General features: G+C 33.4%; 1 protein-coding gene across 1 annotated transcript in view; it reads right to left on the bottom strand.

Annotated features, from left to right (window-relative positions):
- Positions 1-14,255, bottom strand: part of Ola1 (Obg-like ATPase 1) — a gene marked incomplete at its 5' end in the record, with an annotated part of 154,139 nt that overhangs the window by 29,919 nt on the left and 109,965 nt on the right. The window contains 2 exon segments of the mRNA XM_013518794.1: positions 12,448-12,545; positions 12,850-12,930. Coding sequence (XP_013374248.1) covers positions 12,448-12,545; positions 12,850-12,930 — 179 coding nt within the window.

The raw sequence follows: 14,255 nt of genomic DNA, 5'->3' as shown, positions 1-14,255 counted from the left end.
CACAAAGAATTCAGGTACAATTACTAAGATAACTGCTGTTTGGTGCACAGCAAAGCAATTTCCCACAGTGGGACTTACAGTTCAATTTACCAGTTGGGCAAATATTTTGTGCTCTGTAGTGGCCTAGAGAGTTAAAAGCTATAGGTAACATTCAAGTAGTGTTATACTTGAAGGAAACTTTCTTCAATTCAAATGGTTTAGATTTTGAAGTAAACAGAATATCCTAAAGACATATCCCTAAGTTAATATCATAATTATAAAACTAATACAAAATGCAGTTGTCACAGAAAGTTTAACTAACCTCTCGCCTCGCCCAAACAGAGGCTCAGAATTTAGAGCTCAACACTGTGGGGTTATTTTCGTATTCACATTGGACCCTAAATCATTCTAATATTTAATTGAATTTTCTCAGTAATCACCCAATAGAAAACAGTATATTCTTGGTTGGATAACAGAGTGAGACTACTAATGACTTACTTTTAAATGGCTGAGAATGGTTAGATTACAGAAATAAATTTTATTTTATTTTATTTTATTTTATTTTGTTTTTTTCCCCCCATACCGGGGATTGAACTCACGACCTTGCACTTGCTGGGCAGGCACTGTGCTGCTGAGCTAAACCCCCAGGCCCTAGAAATAAATTTTAAAAAGTTTTTCTTTCAGTATCCTTTGGCTATTTTATAGCCACATAGGATGAAAAGAAGTGGTGTAGTGAAAGAGCAGCTTACAAACGCTCTCCAAATTTACATTCATAATTTCCTCTTTATTTAGGATATGCTTATTATAGTGCAATATTCAAAACATCTACCTTCCTATGAAAGAAAATTTTAAGAAAAAAAAAGTGACTGGTAAAAATAAAATACTGCTCTACTTGAAAAAACTATATTAAAAATAACAAAAAGTATGTGAATAAAAGCATGTATTTTAAAATGAAACATCAAGTAGTGATTTATTTTTTTGAAACAGTTTATAAAATGGTATCCATCTGTACTGTTTGAAGGCTTTCCAATGATGCTGGAGAAGACAAATAAAAATCCTTATTTTCAAAGTTGTCTGCTAACATTAAACACAAGCAGGCAACATTTTTCAACAGATTAAAGATAAAGTAAGCATTTAAAGACTTCTGTTCTTCCTTTAAAATACATGAATTATCTATATTCCTTTAATAAAGTCTGTAAGGTGGAAGATACGTCACTATTATCAATGTAGAGACATTTCTTAAAATAAAAATTATAAAATATAACATTTTGGTAGCTAACATTAACATCCTAAGGCAACATGAGAAGACAAATCCATAATAATTATTCATACACCAAGCCACTGTAAACCTACATCATTTCTGAAGACCTGAATGTGTCAAGAACTTTGACAATTATGACTGGAGCCAGGAAACTGTAGCACTGCAGCATTTCTTATGAATTTCTCCAGTTACTTTTTATAAACCCTGTCTTAGATGACAGCTTAATGTGTACCACATGCAATATTTATTCTTCTTCAGTGTCAGACTGTCTAGCCATCCAAGGGAATACAAAGAATGTCACTTATTAGGATAAAAGCACAAGGAAAGTAATCAAGGACATATGTAACATCAGCCAATCATGCCCTATTTCAACATCCTATTCCATTCATAACAGTTCAACAATTATTTGCTTACTGATAACTTGCTTTCAAGCCTGTTTGTGTTCACCATAATGGTGGTTTGCATTTATTTTGCTCTTTAGAATTGGACACTTGCTGTGCCATATGTGTTTGTCAAAACTTTATATCTTCTGTCAGAAATGGCTTAGAATATCAAATAATTTCTATTTGCCAGGAACTACTAATACAACCATCAGTAACCCTGATGTCAATAGGGCATTGAAATATATAAAACAGCAAATGCATAACTATTAAATATTTCATAGAACAAAAATTTCATGAGTGATACACTCTAAGAAAGCAGGCTACACTCTTAAACCATCTGCATATGGCTAAGAATGTTTAATAGGCATTGCTTTTTCTTTTGTTTCAGCTTTCCAAGATTACAAAGCTGACAGAACTACCCAATCTAATCTGGTGGTCTTGAAGCTATATATTCAAATGTCCAAGGAATAGCAAGTCACATTAAAACATATACTTGGCCACTCATATTTAGTTTACTTAATAACAGATTTAAAATAATGTCTCATCATGCAATGTAATCATGTATTGTTTAACTGCAGAAATATATTTAATGACACTCACTTGAAAAACTTTAGATATGGCTTCAACAACATATTCTATTAACATTTAAAAGCTTTTGATGCATGCAACTAAGATGTTTACTTCTGAATACACTAAAGGAAACAAATGGCTTATATACTGCATATTCTCTCTCTTGATGTCTTCTGTCTGTCTCAGATCTGGCTTAGAGCAAAGTAAGTTCTATGATGCAAGAAATATGCTACAAAAACTAGTCTATATAATTTCTTAAAACTCAGGAAAAAGCCACGCTTAATAATAAAAGCATTATAACATTTCTCTTTCCAGTCTACACCTAAAACTGTCTCACAAAGCACTGATTTTACAAGTGTTATATACCTTGTAGTTATTAATCATTTAATATATTAAGTGATTTCCTTAGTCATATATAGTATTACAAAGTAGCTGCAGACTTGAAAAGCCTACAGAACTAAGAAACAGCCAAGATTTTTCTAAGGGCTGCTGTTCTGTTTGAATGTCTCAGCATCTACAATACTATAAGATATAGCTGCAATATTCTATATAAGCAAGGTCTCAAGTTAGGATAATTTATTAGATAATTACAAGTATCAGGCACTAGCCGACTATTGATCTATGTTTATACACACTTTTCCTTTTCTCATAGAAATATGAAAACTAAATAAAATTATACCTCAAGTCCAATGGACCTATTTCTGCTACAGAATAATTTCATTTAATATATAAAAAAATCTTATTTAATTATCATACTTTCTTAAGAAAAGCATTATTCTAACAGGTGAAAAATCCAAGGGAAAGGAAACTAACCAAACACTCGAGTTATGCTTATACAAAACAATGCAATAATTTGTTCCCTAGGCAATACAGGTTTCTGTATAATTTTCTCTATGATATAAACAACATAGAAAACTCTGTGTGCTTTCTGATATATGAAGGTGTCCTATAAATGCCAAAAAAAAAAAAAAAGTTTTATATTTTCTATCACGAGTTCGAGCTAAGAGAATTCTTTAACATTAACTAACTTTATTTCACTTCTCTAAATCTTAGGTTAGATTCTCTAAATCTTACTAAATAGGCAGAAATTTGCCTTTCAAGACTGTTATCAGTATTAAGTGATAGAACACATTTATATGCTGCAAAGTCCAGCATACAACGGGTATTTAACAACTGCTAGACATCATTTTCCCCTAACACTATATGAATATTTATACAATGTTCTTGCCATTATATCGCTATGCACTAATCTAGCGATTAACCAGAACATTACACATTTGTAAAGTATAAATTATCCATTTGTACTTTAGCTAAAAAGTATGTACACACATACTTCCCTACTCTTAAAGTAGTCCTCAAAACAAATCCCAGTAAATGAAAATGCAAAAGGAAATAGAATTAATGAGTATGTGGTTAAAAACAAACACTAATGGAACTAGGGGTGTAGCTCAGTGGTAGAGCACCTGCCTAGCACGCTCACGGTCCTAGGTTTGATCTCCAGCACTGGACAATAACCGAAGAAAGGAACACACACACAAAACAAATGGCTGAAGAAAGAGTTATCTTGAGAAAAAGAATCCATATAAAATAAATTTAAGCTAGGAGCTAGGGATGTAGTTCAGTGGTACAGCACTTGTCTAGAATAGGCAAGGCACTATGTTCAATTTCCAGTACTATCAAAAATATATGTATTTTATATATTAAGTATATATAAAAGCTAGTTTCATTATTGCCTTTGCAAAGGACTATTAAATTAAAAAGTTTTCAGTGGTAAGCCCATAAACAGACATGACTGTATATTGCCTTCTGCTGGCTGGCATTCTCTGTGTCATAGTCAACTTTTATTCTCAAATTTTAATGCACATAATAATAATAATAATGTACATGAATAATAATCTATTACTAATACACAATCAGTATATTATTAATACCAATAGTATATCTTTAATAATATAATGCACGAATAATAATATAGTGTATGAATAATAATAACAAAACTTTATTGAAATGAAATTTTATAGCAATAGCAAATGCAACTAGTACAGGATGTACTGCTTAGGCCTCATATACCTTTTAGCATCACAAATGCTCCAATGCTGAGATATGATAGCGAATCCTACAGATAGATTGCTCAGGTTTGAATACTGGTACCACTAAAAAGCTATTAATTTTGGACAATTGCTTATTCTCTCTTGTACTTAAGCTTCCTCTCAAAACATGGATAGTAATGATATAACTGGCATATAGTTAAGTGTTCAGTAAGTACTGACTGATGATGACTACTACTAGCCCAACATTAGGCACACAAACTATCTGCCATTGTTCTACTTCATGGGATTCTCTCATTTCTCTGTTCATTTACACATCAATGGCTTCACCCCAGCAATGAAAACCCGTTTTAACAAAATGAATGGTTTGCTATTTTAAAAAACAGTCAAATCCTGTTCATCCTATTAATATATAAGAGGTAATCTGCAGTTATGCTTTTTGGGAGTCTATTCTGTGACAACACCAACAATTTAGACTCGGCAATTGGATTCAATGTTTAATTTTCAATAATAGCCATTGTATTTTCTCCACCCAAATTTTTATCCACTTTATACTTAAAATGGATGCTAAAGTGTGTGCTAAAATATAACCCTGTTGTCTCTCAATAGGCATTATATAACTGAATTATGAGACAAGGCAAAAATAGCAAAAGCTTATTATTCTAGGAAAAGCACAGTTATGAGATTTCTGGACATTCACAAATGTACTCTTGTTTGACCATTTGTCATCACGTGTGGAACAGCCATGAACTTTTGAACAGATCTATTTTTTCACAAACCTGCTACAAAAATTTGGGCATGTTTTATAATTTCTCCAACTGCCCTATCTATGAAATGGGCATGATAATAATTTGTTTCATAAATATAGTACCATGAAACTTAAATTCATATTAGGTTCTCTTATATTAACATCTCAGCAATTTCTAAGCTCAGAATGCCTGAGACACAGCAGGAAATCAATAATAAATGATGGTACACTACGCATACCTTTTGGTATAGGAGAAAGTAAATCAATGACAGTAAGTGTAAAAAAATTAAACAATTAAATTTGAGACATTAGGGTATGTTTAAAATCTATTTAAATGCACTGTACTTAAATAAGAAGATATAAATCTTTTTAAGTGGCTGTTTTCACATTTTAGTCTCTCTCTCTCTCTTTTTTTTTTTTTGGCTTTTTTCCAGTACCGGGAATTGAACTCATAACCTCACGCTTGCCAGGCAGGCGCTGTACCGCTGAGCTAAATCCCCAGCCCAGTCTCTCTTTTTTTTGAGGCAGGGTCTTGCTATGTAGTCCAGGCTGGCCTTAAACTCATGGTGGTCCTCCTGAGTGCTGGGATTACTGTCATGCCATCACGCCCAGGCACATTTTATTTTTTTTGGTACTCCATGACACTCATAATAAAGTCCATGGCCCTCACCATGGCCTATTAATCTCTACATGCACAGATCCGTCTTCCCCTCTTTACCTTCTTTGCCCATATTTTTTTTCCACTTACTCTTCCCAGTTACCTCAGAGCCTTTACACCCACCATGCCCTCTCCCTAGCCTAAGCTTTCCTCAGATTCTCTCATGGTGTCTGCCCTTACTTCACAAGGCCTTTCCTAACTACACTAGCTAAAACAGCTTCCGCTTAGTTTGTTGTTTTGTTTTTTTTTTTTTTTGGTTTTTCTCTGGTACCGGGAACCAAACTCATGACCTTGTGCTTGCCAGGCAGGCACTTTTGCCGCTGAGCTAAATCCCCAGCCCCTAGTTTGCTTTCTTTTCATTCTTTGTCCTAATCATTTCTTGATGTTATAATTAAGGTTTGGCAGTGATATCAAGACAGTTTCACTGCTGTATGTACATATGTGATACATTTGGTTCCTTAACCCATGTAACAGAAGGAGAAAACAAGGGATATATCCACAATATGCATTAATAAGGTTACACAATCCCACTCTCTGTTACAGAATTCTTTTTTGAACTATGATAATTACATTTGGGAAATATTATTTATATAGAACACATTTTATGAGGAAATACTATTTATATAGAACACTTTTTATGAGGACAACATTAATGAACTGCTTTCATCACCCAGGGAATGGATAAAAGTCTGAGTAATTTCCCCAAAGTCAAAGAACTAGTGAATAGCAAGTAAAGACCACTGTGCTAGTATTTCAAATTCCAAAGAAAATTTTCTGAAATGCCATGGCTCCGCTCATATTTTTGCTATGTTCTACCAATTGGGAGATATATGTGTATATATATATATATATTTAGAGCTCTTGTATTTGGAAACTGGAAGTTCCTGGACTTTGAAAGCGTGTCTTGGATTCATTGTTCTTTTGTTTTTTTTTTTTAAAGCTAAAGCTATATGAAGATAGTAGATTAAATAATATACTTCTAAACTTAGGAAATCAACCAATAACAAACGCTGGCGGGGCTGTGGGGAAAAAGGAACCCTTTTCCACTGTTGGTGGGAGTACACACTGGTGCAACCACTGTGGAAATCAGGGTAGAGATTCCTCAAAAAACTAGGATTAGAGGTCCCACTCAACCCAGCTATTTCCCTTTTGCATATTTTCCCAGAAGAAATGAAAACATCACACCACAGTGATATATGTCCACTCATGTTTACAGCAGCTCAATTTGTCACAGCTAAATCTTGGGAACAACCCAAATGTCCATCACCCGGGGAATGGATAAAAAAGATGTGGTATTTTTATACAATGGAGTACTACTCAGCTATAAAGAAAGATAAACTCGAGGCTTTTATAGGTAAATGGATGCAACTAGGGACCATAGTCAGAAGTGAAACAAATCATAATCGCATGTGTAAACATTATATTGTCTCCCTAGTTTAAGAAGCGGAAAAAGTCGGTAAGATCCAAAAGGTACAATAGATATTGTGACAGGGAAAGAAACTGCTCAAAAGGAAAGAACAACTGGGATGGAGGAAAAGACAAAAAAGGGGGGGCAAAATTTATATACAAGATAGCTAAGATAATTGTGTATATATACACAAGACAGCTAAGACAACTGTCCTGCTAATTTCTATTAGTTCACTGAAAGGAACCATTAGTGCTCATATCGCTTGATCAATTTTGCATGCCTGAGCAACTATTTTGAAGATAACAATATGCAATATAATAACCACTGTTAATTTCCTATCATCTTGTTTTGAAATTCTGTATCTTTTTTGTCTTTTTCTTTAAAATAAGAAAAATTTAAAGACCTCTTACTAATAAATCAAACTTCCTGATGTCTTCTTCCTAATTTACAAATGGAACACATGCTCAACTTTTTAATTTTTACTACAGAAAACAATGTTATTAAAAGCACCCAGCATTTCAGCCTACTGTTCAGAAAGTCTAGCTCATTAAATAGGTGAATGACAACATTAACTTCACAGGCAGGTCTTGTGACTAGGGAACAGGCAGTATGGGAGAAAATAATATTCTCACCGTCCTGCATAAGCAGGATATATTAGGCACTGAAATTTCCCAAATTACTTTCCTCTCCCTCTTTGAGGCAAACCTGTTCTCCAGATCCTGCACAGCTCTATGATTGCATTCAAGATCCTGCTCAGTCTCTCTTACAAATTGAGCATCAGAATTCTCCTCCACTTCCACCAATTCTTGGTGTAGCTCACATCTCAACTCACATTTTTGGAAATGCAATCTAATCCAAGGGTCCCTAGTCTCTGGTGTATAGGTTTTTAAGATGTTTGTCCTTCAATTTTCACCAATGTTAGTAGAGTTAGGGAGTCAGAAAAATTCTTTGTATACATAAATCACTTGTGGTTTAAATTACTACACAGATATATATCAAACTTTGCCTTTCATTTCCTAGACCATATGTGTGTGCATGTATGGGGAAATATATGTTTTAATTTTACATGAAAGAATCCTAGGAAACACTTATTTTTAAAAAAAGAGCTTAAACCTTTTCATGTTTTGAAGCTAGAAAAAATTTGTAACATTTTCCTGTTTATGCGGAGTGAAATTCTTCAGCAAGTTAAAATAAATGATGAAAGTCTTGACATTTGATAAATTGTATTATTCACAAATCAGTATGTCAGCAGATGGTAGTAATGAAGACTGTAACTGATGTTTCCCAATGTACTACTTTCTTAACCAAATAAACCATCTTGCAAATAGATATAAATGACTGTAAATAGTCTTGGGCAAAATGTAAACAAGCCAGTGAAAGTTAGACAAACACACACACACACACATTCTGGGTCAACAATATATGCTTCCTTCTCTATTAATCTTTGTCATAATGTGAAATCAGAAGTTCATGAGTACACTACTATTTCTTGATAAGAATATGAAATTGCTCTGAGTAATCAAAGACCATTTACTGAAACCAAGCAGAAATTCATAAATATTACACTTTAAAAATATAACCAAATTTTTTTGGCACTGGGAATCAAACTCAGGACCTTGCGCTTGCAAGGCAGGCGCTGTGCCACTGAGCTGTATCCCTGCCCAATATAACCAAATTTTGAAGTACATTTGAAAAAAAATTTAACAAAGTAGTATTAGATCTATAACCATGATTTTTACCCTAACCATGCATATAATGTACAGTATTCTCAAATTATTTTTGTTGTTATATATAAATTATGCAGAAAAATAATAACAGCATAAAGATGGGAGATGACTAAATCACAGTATAATTAATAATAAAACTTTTTAAAAATAGTACTGGGGATCAAACCCAAGGCCTTTACACTGAATTCTATTTACCCCCAGCACTACCCTCACTGCCTTTTAAATTTTTACTCTGAGACAATGTCTTGTCACATTGCTAAACTGCCCAAGGTGGCTTAAACCTGCAATCCTCCTGCCTCAACCTCTCAAAGAGCTGGGATCATAGTGGTAGTTGTGCACCACTGTGCCTGGCTAAAACCTTTTTGTATTTAAAATTCATTTAGTGAACTTGACACACTGGCCTTGATTCCACAAAAGCTTAAAAGACTTTCCAAATACTTTTCTACCTATCTTAAATCAATTTCATCACTTAGAATGAATGATTCATGTAATATTAATGAAAAGTAAGAGACTAGAAGCCCACCAGGGAATACACAAATGAATGTACATAATATACACACAAGCGTATATATGAACCTATAAACATATTGAAGAATCCTTAATGTCTTAAATTTTATTTCTATTTTCCAGGTGAACATAGATATGTAGTACAAATAAATGAATAATAAAACATAACTACCTTCATTAACAGTATTAGGAAAGGTGAGAACAAAAAGAAGTAATTGTTAGCTTTCCAGTATAAAAAATATTTAAAATTAGTTTGTCCTACTGATTTATAATTGGATGGCATACACCACTGCATCAACAGAGCAGCAAAGGTGCAAAGACTGAAATTCAAACCTCTAATTAAGTAATGGTTTGACAGTTTTAATGTCCTGTACCTGCTTGACACCATGACTCAACAGGCAACCTCAAATGAGAATGCTGCACATAGTATTACCTTGGTTATAAGTAACAACTGATTATGTTTAGAAAACAAAAACATGAAGGTTCAAAAATCATTGGACCTAACAAAAACTTGCACATAATTTTAATCCTTCAAGAAAGAGCAGTTTGGACTACTTTTAAAAAAGGTTTCTTTAAAAAAGGTTGTAGATTTTCCATCCAACTCAGCTGTTACCTCAGCTTCTCCTCAGGGGAGAAGTCTTAATTACAAATCAACAAAACAATGAATTCAAACTTGTTAAAACCACTGGGTAGATGCTTGCTCCCAGTCCGGTTTTTACATCTTTTAAAAGGTCAGTGCATCCACTCAATAACACAATAGTTATCTTTGAAAATGCTTCCTTTTTTCTAGGATTGAAACATAACATGTGATCACTTAAAGTTAAAGTGAACTTTAACAACTAAAACGTTCATTACTTTTGAAATGGTGACCTACTAAAATAAAGATAATTTAGTCTTCTTTGCGGCCAAAGTCACAAATCTTTCTACTTCTTTCCTGACCATTTAAAATAGTTTCCTAGCTCTAAAAGATTCATGAACATATTTATTACTGCTTTCTGCATCTGTCTTAATTTGCTATAACATTACACATTTACCTTAAAAAATGAGAACTTTTTTCTTTTGCTAAAAGAGCAACTAATGCAAATGGAGCTTAGATATAAACATTACCAAAAAAACAAGATGCCAACACAATTACACGTATTTAGTAGTTAAAATGAATTTTAACAATTTATATCTGCTTGCAGTGTTATAAATGACAAAAACCCAGCATTCATATCCTTCATAATAAAAATTTATTCTGCACTTTAATACAAAGACTATGTTGCATAAACAGAGGATTTAAAGCTATAGCAGAGTAGCTGAATGAAAGGAAAATGGCAATCTTTCTGGCTCCAGTAGATGCCATTCCCTATCACACAGTGTTTCCCACTCATAAATACATGACAAATACTTCCTCAATCATTTTTTACGAGCAGGGATGCACAGGGGGTAGTCAATGGCTAGCTTGAGGGAAAATAGGAACAGCAGGCGGCAGAAACTGTACAGAAAATGGCTATGTGGTAAATTCTCTTCTGGAACATCACTCAGTTACCCAGTCTTTGATCTTTCAGCTACAATTACACTAACTTCCACAAGAACTGGACCCCCCCAAAACACACCCCAACCTCAAACCAGATCATTAGTTATACATAAAATCTACTAAAACCTGGTTTTGTAAATGGGATCATTTATACCTCTACAATGTTATAAATTAAAATTTGTTACTTACACAAGAGCTAAGTTTCAATTGGCTATAACCATATCATCATCACAACTGGTCTCACAAAAACATGGGATGTCTGGCGACAGCTAAATCACAGACTGGCGTCTCCTAAGCAGTCTGTCTACCATTAGGGTCTGGGAAATAGTATTTACTATACAATTAGAGCCAGGGAGTTCTACCTGTAATCATCCAAATACAGGTGTGAGAATCCCCTTTGGGCAAGGAAACTGACTCATCCCTTTTCATGTAAAACTTTGATGTCTGTATTGTTTCACCCAGCCTCAGGAAACCTTACCATTTCATACTACCATGAGAAGATTTATTAACTGAGGTCAAATAGTAAATTTAAAAATTCCTTCCTAAAGGTAACAGTTTTTAACACATTAATCATCAATTTTATAAGAATCTGAAACAAGACAGAACTGATTATTTTAAAGTTAATTACTTGCTGCAGGACACTGGCCAGTCTGAACTACTTTTATTATGTTAAATTTATACCTTCTAGAACACTACCAATAAAGAGGTTAAATTCGGCTTCCTATCTGGAACAGAAAATGTCTTATAGTAATATCAACAGGGCATTTTTAGTTGCAGTAATTTCACAGAATTTATTCTAATGATTTATTGGAGTTAACCATCTGACATTAATTATTGTTTTGGCTTCTAGTCTATGAATGTTTATTTTTCAGTTTAAAGCCTTCTCACTCTTTGATATCATATGGAAATGAGAATTTTTAATGGAAAATTGAAACCATGTGCATCTAAGTACTTAATGAAGTACAGGGAGAAACCCACAATATATTTTAGGAGAATTCAGATATTTTGCTTTGGATAGTTTTGATTTGTTTCTATGACTCAATAGTAAAAAATGCTGAGGGGCCAGCGAGGCAAGTCAAAATGAGCACTATGCCAAATGTGTTCATGGCCACATGTATATATGATTTGGGGGAATTTTTAAGGAAGAAAAAATAAATCTTGTACATTTGTCATGGGCTCCATGTCAAAAATGACAAATGGATAATGGTTTTTACCTTGGTACATTTTAAAGTATGTGAAAAAGGTATTCCCTCCAGCTTTTTTTTTTTTAAAACATTCTATCTGGATCTTAAAATTTATGTCCAGCTTAAAAGCCAAGTGGATATTTTAAAATCACTTACACAGAAATTCCTAGCTAAGAGTGTTATTGCTCCAAATACACTTATTCTTATGTAATAACAGAAATAAAAATGCATAATATGCGTAATATAAAATTTTCTAATTTAACTTATTTTAAAAAGGTGTCTCAATGTAAATCAATTAGGAAACTAATTTTTCAATGTAACATCAGGCAAAGCTTTTTCACCCATTTAAAAATTTTCCTAAGGAAAAGGTATTAAAATCAATGAGTACATATATATGTTTATGTTTGTGTGTGTATAGACATGTATCTCGGTATATATGAAGAGAAAAAACTTACCATTTGTTTTTCTTTCTAATGTAGTCTTTTTCAGAAAGATTAACCAAGTAGACCATTGGTTTCGAAGTCAAAAATAAGTGTTTATTCAACACTTCAATCTAAGTAGGAGATAAAGAATTCCTTTTAAAAGTTGAGTAAATAAGAGTCAATCACTAAATAACCTGAAAGCATGTTTTCTTTAAAACAAGTAGGTATTTTCACTTTTATAATTCTTGTTTCCAAAAGATTAGTTGTTGTGAAATATCAAGACTAAGGGATGAAAGAAAAAAAATAAGCCTAGGAATAAGCAACTACTTGCAGAAATAAAAGTACATATATTGGTAAGTATAAAATTATGACAAATCTAAAGTGTTCTCTAAGAAGCCAAAGCAAAGCGGTAATAGCATGATATTTATAGCTTACCTCTTTGTCATTCCAATCATGATAGAAGCGAACAGGTTTCTTTTGATCTATAACCCAGGATTTGACTTTGCACATTATGTCCTTTCATGATTGAAAAAAAGAGAGGTAAATTCAAGATGAATACTAAGCATTTAGATAGTAAACATTAGAAGATTTCAAATCCTCAATAAAAATAATAAAGGCGAACTAAGCCATACAAATAATTATTTTCAGTATCTCATTAAAAAATACCAAAGAAACAATGTTGAGGCATTAAAATTTTAATACATAAAATGAAGATACTTGCAAAAGCAGTAACAGTCTGAAATATTTAAAAACAATTCAGTTACATCAAAGAAAAATATAAGTTAATATTTCAACATCATCTAATGATGCCACATGCAAGATAAATATGGTTTTAGGAAGTGGGGGAGCACATAGTGGAGACAGACTAAATTTTTTTCCTTAAAAAGAAAAATAGACAAAATTGAGTCTATTACTGATGATCTACCCTTCAAATATTAAATCAACTGACCAGAGCTCTTTTTCTTCTGAATTAATTTTTTGCCAACACCTTCTCCCTGCCCATTTCTCCCGCAGCTCCCCCACCCAACCTGCCAAAGCCTCCATTACACAATGGCAAGAGCCCTGCACTGGTGACCTCCAACCAGCTGCATTCACTTTCAGAACATCTCTCTCTGCAGGAAATCTAAAGGCCTTTTAGTTAGCCAGCTAGTGTGCATTCAGAAGGAGTAACTGCAGGAAGAGCCCAATGTGCTTTGTTTCTCTGGCCTTTCTTCACAGAAAGATTAATCATCTGTGAAATGGAAACGGCAAACAGCAAGTGACACAAACTGAACCCTTCAAGCCTTTCCTCATCAGTTTTGTGGTTCTGAATCTAAAAGCTGCGTGTGGCAAGGTTCTCCTTACAGGCAGGTGTTAATAAAAGGCTCTTGGGTCTAAAGGTCAAACATAGCTCTCCCAGAAGAAGCGCATTTGAGAGTCATCTGGGGCTTTTTGTTGTTGTTGTTGGGTTTTCTTTGGGGGGGAGTTGGGGGTGAAAGATAACTTAGGGATATACTTTAAATATGAATTTCTCAAAATTTATTTTAAAACACAATTACCATTAATAAAAAGTTCTTGAATTTTCATTGAATATATTTTAGAATGCTATAATTACTCTCCTATACATGTCTACTTGTATAAATTATCTCAATATTCAGTATACTATCTTTCTAAATCTTACTGTTACCAACAGAAAAAATAAGGAAAAAGTCCTATTACCTTAGATCCTGATTTGAAACCCTCCAGGAAAAGGACTTCCCACAGATTTTAACAAGGAAGGGGCAAGCCGAAAACTTTTAATGAAATCTAACATGTTCTGCTTAAGAATAATCACTTTTACTCTTCTATAACTGAATTTCGCT

This window comes from Chinchilla lanigera, unplaced genomic scaffold (genome assembly GCF_000276665.1).
Source record: "Chinchilla lanigera isolate Chin_1 unplaced genomic scaffold, ChiLan1.0 scaffold00048, whole genome shotgun sequence".
In the NCBI taxonomy this organism is placed as follows: Eukaryota; Metazoa; Chordata; class Mammalia; order Rodentia; family Chinchillidae; genus Chinchilla; species Chinchilla lanigera.
The sequence above is the reverse complement of the archived record's forward strand: the minus strand, read 5'-3'. Positions and strand labels throughout refer to the sequence as shown.